The sequence below is a fragment of the Nelumbo nucifera genome, chromosome 3, assembly GCF_055504915.1.
Source record: "Nelumbo nucifera cultivar China Antique chromosome 3, China Antique-T2T, whole genome shotgun sequence".
NCBI classification, from domain to species: domain Eukaryota; kingdom Viridiplantae; phylum Streptophyta; class Magnoliopsida; order Proteales; family Nelumbonaceae; genus Nelumbo; species Nelumbo nucifera.
In genome coordinates this window covers 86,937,939-86,946,314 of record NC_142651.1, presented here as the reverse complement: position 1 = coordinate 86,946,314, position 8,376 = coordinate 86,937,939, and the positions used below count along the sequence as shown (strand labels likewise).

The following is an 8,376-nucleotide window of genomic DNA, read 5'->3' as shown; positions in this document are numbered from 1 at the left end:
AACCAGAAAGTCGTCCTGCGCAAGGATCCTTAGGCCTCACGGGCCCTTCGGCTTCATAGGTCCTCGACCTAAACAGCCTCCAACTTCACAGGTCCTCAACCTAAATAGCCTTCGACCCCATAGGTCCTCCGCCCAAACGACAACACCTAAGCACCTGCACTGAACGCGCCTCCCGGGTCACCTGTCCAAAGTAGTAGTGCCATACACTCGCAGCGTCAGTCCAAATTACAAAGACGAACGAGGCAGAGACACGAAAGAGGATGCCACTGTAGGGTACACCTCGGCTGTCAGGCCCACTAGCGCTCACCACTACTACTCCCATCAGCCGAAGCCGAACTCTCCTCCTCGGCCTCAGGAGTGGGGTGCAAGTGATGTGGAGTGACCCAACCCAGCCCACGAGTGCCAGGTTCGGGAACGAGATCCGCTACAACAGGGGTTACCCTACTCCCCTCATACGAAGCCAATTGCAGAGCATTCACATGATCCTTCCAAGCCCGCAGTACGCTTTTGCACGGCTCCCATCTCAGGCATTCATCTCCGCCTACCTCAAGGCAGCTCAAGTATAAATAGGGGTGCCCCCCCCTCCAGGTAAGGGGATGGAATCAAGGTTAATCTGATACAATCTGCATCTGGACCTGGAATTGGTCTCAAAAGCTATATTCTAGTTCCCCTCTTTGTACCTCGTACTAACTTGACCACTGGAGACTCTGCCTCGAGTTCTCACCCGGGGCCTCTAACGCATGCTGTCTTGCAATGCCTCGGCCATCTACCTTCGGCTTCAACAATACTCGAAACCCATTCTACCTCGACCTATAGACCTCAACCTCAGCACAAGCTCTCTGAACCCTCGAAGTCTTCAACCAGCCTTCAGAGTCTAGGAACAAAATTACTTTGTTGTCCTCGGACAATCCGAGCACCAACAGTAAGTTACTTATCCGGGTAAATACACTTACCTAGATTATTAGTGTTTCCCAGGAAAGACTTATCCAAGTAAGTGCATTTATCCATGTTCTTTTATTTACTATGCAAACAAGACAATGACCATTTTAGCCATAAAAATCTATTATTACAAAGGACATTTTTGTCCCATTCAAATGTTGGCAACTTTCCCCCAAGGTGGGAGTGTTATTTATCCACCTAGAAATGAGTATCACTTAGGTAAATGATATTTAGGAAAATAAATCTTCCTTAGTCCCCACATAAATCTGAAAAAAGAATATGGGATTTTTGGTCAATGGAAATCAAAATCCCATTGACCAACTTTCTCCCCTCTCAAAATCAAAAAGAAAAAAAGAAAAACGCCCCCTAAATGATAAATCCAACTTAAAGGGTCAGGTTTATTTGAATGTAGGTTCAGGTTAGTGTTTTGATACTTCAATTCGAGTTCTGATTTAGTACGATTTCTAATCCCATAGGTTTCTTTTCATGTTTGTTTGGTTTTTCTTCTTTCACAGTGGAGGTAACACCTTGGAACCCATAAACCAAATTCCAACTTAAATTTATGGTTTTTTAAATTTTAGAATGTATTATAAAAAGATACAATTGAAAGTCCACAGGTCAGTATTGAGTTGAATCCTATAAGGCTTGGGTGGGTTCAGAAACTGCATGTTATGAAGTTGGGCGGGGTTGGTCCTATTCGCTCCTCTGATCAGCTTGGACAATTTTAGCATGCACTGGCACTACCATCTCACTAGTCACTACATCTTCAGTTGCTTTCTGGGCCCATGTCCTAGATATGGTCAGAGGTTTTATGATCCAAAATTAGAAATTTTGGCCCAATGGCCATGCCATTTACAAAATTCCAGTCATCATGATTCATGGTTTGCCTCTGGGTGTGGGCCTTGGATGCCCAATTGGGATGACCACAAAGTCTTATCATATTTTATCTAGAGGCCATACATGTGTTTACATCAGCCAAACCAGATTTGCACTTGGCAATAAGTGTATACCTCCTAGGAAAATGCCTGATGGCCCTGATCTTTCAGTAGAGGCTATAGTTTCAGAATGGGTAATGTGTATGAGTAGTATACAATGTTAGTTTAGATCAAATTCTGTTACTCACTTGCTAAGTGGACCTCACAGTCACATAGGAAGGGGCTTTCATTGCATCAATTAATAAAATACCCAGATATTGATAAATGAAAAGTTAGATCAAACTCCGATCATCTTGACCTTAAACCAAGCTGGCTCATGCTCTGGCATATACAGCTTGCAAAGGCAAATCATCTTATCTATTATGACTCCATCCAGCATAATCATGTAAAATGTAAATAGTATCTCTAATGGAAGCTGCTTTATTTTGAAAAAAAAAAAAAAAAAACTCTGGTCATCTCAAAATATCTCACCCCCTGTACATTTGGTTGAACCTGTCTTGACTCTGAAACATATTACCTGGAAACCCCAAGAAATCAATATGAATCTAACAAGGCCTTTTAATTACATTGCTCTTTTTGGGTCCGGAAACCCCAGTAGTCTGCTAGAGAGATAAAGATGGAACTGAAATTCAGGCATTGAAGAAATATCATGAATGCTCTTTGAGTGTCCTTTGGATACAAGGAAATCAGCCAGCTGATTGCCCCCTTTTCTAAATGAATGAACACATGCAACTTCTAAATCTCCTTCATCTGAAATCATACAACAATCTTTTATTAGGGTCTTAATGCTCCATGGAGGGTTGGTTATTTTGTTCAAACATTCAATTACCAATTTAAAGTCTCCCTTAATCTTCACCGACTTTTGAGCTTGATTTCTTGCTACATGGATAAAATCAGAAACCAGTTTTAAACTTTTAACTTTCAAAACAACAATGAGAATCATATTAAGAATCTTAAGGGTTTCATCAGATCTCAAGAAGACTCAGAAAATGAAAAATGACCTGTTTTGAACCTACACAGAATTCCTAACATATTAATTGACAATACAATTTAGAGAGACAACCATATGAAGAAATTATCATGATAGCTTACATAGCAGCAACAATTGAATATTTTGACCTTAAGAAACCCCCATTTCGCTGTCTTCCTTCTGATCCACTTTTTCTGATTCATATTGGTTTTGGTGGGCTACATCGTAAGTTGCATGGAGACCAAATAACAAAAAGTAAACCAACATCACTGCAGTGCAGATCCCAAACCTGATAAAAGTCATGTAACCCAGTGATCCCATGAGAAATATATTTAATCCAATTGAGAAGGATGGAAACCATGGGACACATGGAACACCCCACACCTTTGGTACTCTCTTCTGTGGAAGCAAGTTAAGCCCCAGTGTTCCTAGAAACCAGACCACCATGGTTATCATGTACCCTGGCCATTTTCTATAATTAGAAGCCCAAAGAGCACTGGTTCCAATTGAAGAACCAATGATCATCAAAAGACACAATAGTAACTTAAGGAAATTAGCCTTAGGAGTGACATCCTTGACATAGTACCTCCTCACCATTAAAGCAACTGCCATAAGCATGAAGATGAATAGAGTACTAAGAGAAGAAACACTAGACAAAACATCCAAACTCGAGAAAAAAGCAACACAGGCACTGATAATGGTAACCAAGAGGGTAGCATTAATGGGTGTTCCAGTTTTTGGGTGAACAAGAGCAAAATAGGGTGGTATCATGTGGGATCGAGCAATCTGGGTGGTATAGCGCGCCTGTCCAAGAGCACCCACAAGCAATCCAGTAGTCATCCCTTTAAGGGCGCCTAGAGCCACTAGAAACTTAGCCCACTTCATGCCCACACTCTGGAATGCCATTGAGTAAGCTGCATTCACATCTATTTCATTGTACTTCTGCATCATGCTGAGTGACAGTGCCATCACACAGTAGACTACTGTAATCATCGACATAGACCCTACTAAACCTATTGGTATATCCCTGGAAGGTTGCTTTGTCTCTTCCGCCATTGTAGCAACCATGTCAAAACCTGTGTAAGCCCAGTACACAACTGCTGCAGCTTGGAATGTTCCCCCTACTCCGTGGGGAAAGAATGGAGTCAAGTTGGAGCTGTTGGCATGAATGAAACCAGCCACTACTATAAAGACTATCAGAACTGCACTAAGTAAGGATGGTATCCAATTCAGGTGGGAAGTTAAGCGTGTCCCACTCATGGCGATGACAGAAGGGATTATAAGGGCGAAAACTGCAATTGGGTCTAAAAGATTGAACCCTTCTGCAAATTTACTCACATGGATACACAGAGCATTGGGTTTGAGGTTGATAAATGTCTGAAAATATGAACTCCAGGATCGACCAAGTCCGGCTGCACCAACGATGCTTTCCAACAGTATATTACCAGCAGCAATGAATGCAACGAAGTCTCCCAATTCTACTCTGAGATAAGAAAACGACCCGCCTGCGACAGGGATTTCTACAGCGAATTCAGTGTAACAGAAAACAGAGAGCAATGCAGAAATACCAGAAGCAGCGTAGGATAAGACGATGGAAGGGCCTGCGTGGTTGTGAGCTTCCTGGCCGGTGAGAACAAAGATGCCCGTGCCAACAACAGAACCAAAGCTTAGCCAGATGAGATCCCACCAAGTGAGGCAGCGTTTCATGTCGTTCTCGCTCTGTCTCCTCAGCACATCGAGCTCGTTCATCTCGGTTGATCGGTCGAGAAGGCGGTCCTTCAACCGGAAACATGTCTGAGAGACAGCCGACCTGTAAGTTGCCCAACTTTGGAAAGACTGTTCAGGGAAGAAATCCTTTTTGCTCCATCTCCAGTATTTCCTTGTTACATCATCTCCAATCTTCTCTCCCCCTTCCATTTCCGTGGTGGTTCTGAAGATTAGAGAGAAAGCGCTGCCCCTCTTTCGACGATATTTTCTTGAAAGTGTTTTTAGTTTGCGAAACTCAACAAGCCAGAAAGAGAATTTAACGACGGGCGGCTTGAGAGGGAGACTGGATCTGCTCTCACACATGGCGCCTCACAGGCGCCTCACATATACATTCTATTACTTATTTATTATTATTTACGGTGAATGTGGATGTGAGGCGCCCATTTGTCAGGAGCAGATCCGTCACCTTGGGAGGAGGGTGGAGTGGAGTGTTAGTGTGTTACAGTGAAACTTAAATACCCAAAAACCATTATTATTAATTATCAAAAAAACAAGAAAGAGATAATTCTATCCCGAAAAGTAAGAGATAATCATTGGACGAAATCTGAATTTAGACGATATATCGGATTATACTCGCCGACTACGTTGTAAATGTTCCCACGATAAACCAGGGATTCTGAAACTTTTGAAATTTGAATAATCTTTACGGAACAGTCGGAGCCTAATTACCTCATTCCTCGGTAATTAATGGACTGATGGCAGTAAGCCCCTCTCTGATGGACTCATGGAACTCTGCCCGGCATTTTGACCGACAGTATCGGGAAAGATTCAGATGCTTTTTTAAAAAATTAAATTGAATTAATTTTTGATAAATCTGAAATCTGAAAAGTTATAAAAATATTAAAAAGTTTTTTAAAGAGGTATGAATTTTTTTTTTTACTTTTTAGAGATTGTTAATAGATAAAATTGTTTATGTTGGATTAATTTTTTAATATTTTAAATTTTTAAATTATTATTTTATCTTTAAAACAGATTATGATAATTTTGAGTTCAATTTTTGTTATTTTATATAAATAATTTATTAAAATCAAAATAATATTGAAAAATATGAATAAATTAGGGAGAAGTATGGACAGGCCCATTGCAGAAACCTGAATCTCAGGCCAGCCCATACAGAATCTATGATAACAGTTAAATTCAACTTTTGAAATTATAGGACAGATTCCCACGCCAACTAAGCATCATGCTTTTCCCTATGCTTTTCATGTGAGGCGGCAATCCAGCTTCGATTCCATGTCATAATAATACTTATTTAAATTTTTATTTTGAAATTTAATCTTAAGTTGCAAAGACTAAAATGACCCTGCTAAGGCCCACAGTCATTGCTCTCTTCCACTCTCCCTCTTCTTTCTCTTTCATTGTCTCTCCCACTCTAAACTCTCTTCTCTTTGACTGTTTCTTCCTGCAACTGCAAGTTCTCCTCCCCAGTGGCACTCCTCTTTCTCACTTTCATTTTCTCCTTCCTCACTATCCCTTTGTCGCTCCTCACTCTCTCCCGCTCTCCCTCTCTCAGTCTCTCTCGCTCTCACTTTCTAGGGCCCATGGTCATTACTCTCTCCCGCCCTCCCTCTTCTCTCTTTCGTTGTCTTTCACACTCTCAATTCTCTTCTCTTTAACTGTTTCTTCCTAGGGTTAAGGTTTATGCAATGGGCCTGTCCATACTTTTCCTTTTTTATATGGGAAGGGAAATTTTTTGTGATGTTACCTGTCAACTTTGAAGATAAGAATATTTGGAAATTTTTAATCTTTTACAAAATAAAAATAAATAGTTGGTTTCAACTGATCAACTGAACGAAATGGAACTAGTAATTCAACGATTTCTTCATCCAAAGAATTCAACTAAAGAAAGAAACAGAATTTGATGAAGAATAAGAAGCCAACCTAAAAAAAACTTCAGTTTGAGGTTTTTTTAACAAAACGAAAGCGATTAAACGAAGCGATACTGAATTCGATCTTTGCAGCGAAACTTCAATTCGAAGCAGAAAATCTGTTGGAAGCTCTTCGCCTTTTCATGCAGAATTGCAGGTTTCCAATAACGAAAGACCTTAAAACAAGAACGCATCAAAGACAAAAAAATCGGAGGAAACGGAGACTTTAGCTTGACAGAACGATGAATGACTTTTGAGGATGAATAAAGTTGCTGCTACGATGCTGCCCTCCTTTCGAATTCGTGTTCCATAGCCTTCTCTACTCACTTTTCATTTTCATTTGCTTTGTCCATTCTATTTTGATTCTTGAACAGTGATTTCTCTTACTGAAAGTACAATCCAGTGATTTAAGAATCAAAATAGAACGGACAAAGCAAATGAAAATGAAAAGTGAGCAGAGGAGGCTGTGGAACATGAATTCAGGAGGAAGTGAGAGCGAACGGGAGAAAGTGAGAGCGAGAGGGAGGGAGAGCAGGAGAGAGGGAGAGCGAGAACGGGAGAAAGTGAGAGCGAGAGAGACTGAGAGAGGGAGAGCGGGAAAGGGTGAGTGCGCGACAGAGGGAGAGCAAGACTGAGGGGGTGCGAGGGAGGAGAAAATGAGAGTGAGAAAGAGGGAGAGCGAAAAGAGCGGGAGAGAGTGAGGGGCGACAGAGGGAGAGTGAGACTGAGGGAGAGCGAGGGAGGAGAAAATGAGAGTGAGAAAGAGGAGCACCGCTGGGAGGAAAACTAGCAGTTGCAGGAAGAACTGTCAAAGAGAAAGAGTTGAGAGTGCGAGAGACAACGAAAGAGAAAGAAGAGGGAGGGCGGGAGAGAGCATTGACCGTAGGCCCTAGCAGGGTCATTTTAGTCTTTGCAACGTAAGGTTAAAATTCAAAATAGAAATTTAAATAAGTGTTATGATGACATGGAATCCAAGCTGGATTGTCGCCTCACATGAGAAGCACAGGGAAAAGCATGATGCTTAGTTGGCATGGGAATCTGTCCTATAATTTCAAAAGTTGAATTTAACTGTTATTATAGATTCTGTATAGGCTGGCCTTATAAAAAATAATTTATTATATATAAATTTATGTTAAAAATAAATTATTAAGTGTTAAAATAATAATGAAAATAGTAATAAAGTGCATGAAGCAATGAAAAAAATATTTAATAATTATCACATTTTTAAATTAAAACTATTAAAATATTTAAAAATTTAAAATAATTAATCATTAATGCAAATATAAATTATAAAAAATAAAAACATTAATATTTAATAAATTTATAAATTAAAAATAAATTTATAATCTGATAATTATTATAAATTATCAAATTGAGATGGCCCGAGTCGGAATTGTTATCATCTCCACGGAAGGTTTCACTTCTTAGTGGTCCCTAGTGTGATGATCTCCATGTGCATGTCCTGTTTTTCTAGCTCTCTCGAAATTGAAAAGATAATCCATTAATCCAAAAAATAATTCATCCATCCATGATTTTCAGTTTCAGCTTCTCTCTACCACTCTCGAAAACTTCCTTGCCCGAGCCGTTCAAATCTCTGTCAACTCCCCGCCGAAAAAGAGCATAGGAGCTGTCGTTGTTGGAGCTGGGCTCGCCGGGTTAGCTACTGCTACTCTGCTCCACTCGGATAATACCCATTCCTCCTCCTAGAAGCTTTGGACAGAGTCAGCGACCGCATTAGAACTGACGTTGTTGATAGATTTATGCTTACCTTGAACAAGATTGTCGCCAGCCGACCGAGAACAGCGATAGGGGAGAGAGAGAGAGAGAGAGGGAGGCAGGGAGGGAGAGGGAAATCGAACAGGACCCCCAACTGAGAACGCCGCTGCTGAGAAATTGA

At 40.7% G+C, this 8,376-nt stretch overlaps 1 protein-coding gene across 2 annotated transcripts; it reads right to left on the bottom strand.

The window, feature by feature from the left end:
* Positions 1-2,274: 2,274 nt before the first annotated feature.
* Positions 2,275-4,995, bottom strand: LOC104613495 (cationic amino acid transporter 8, vacuolar-like). 2 transcript variants are annotated; one of them, XR_016083504.1, is made up of 3 exons: positions 2,967-4,995; positions 2,704-2,753; positions 2,275-2,624 (listed from the first exon to the last, which is right to left on the bottom strand). XR_016083504.1 is itself a non-coding variant. In XM_010281329.3 (2 exons), exon 1 carries the CDS (start codon positions 4,912-4,914, stop codon positions 2,995-2,997), a length of 1,920 nt encoding a protein of 639 aa, XP_010279631.2. In that variant the 5' UTR covers positions 4,915-4,995; the 3' UTR covers positions 2,275-2,624; positions 2,967-2,994. The 2 variants fall into 2 exon arrangements, 1 of the variants encoding a protein (XP_010279631.2); XM_010281329.3 differs by lacking the exon at positions 2,704-2,753.
* Positions 4,996-8,376: the final 3,381 nt, after the last annotated feature.

What these genes read in the sequence shown, in the direction of transcription:
- LOC104613495 (XM_010281329.3), bottom strand. Translation starts at nt 4,914, where the DNA reads ATGTGTGAGAGCAGATCCAGTCTCCCTCTCAAGCCGCCCGTCGTTAAA.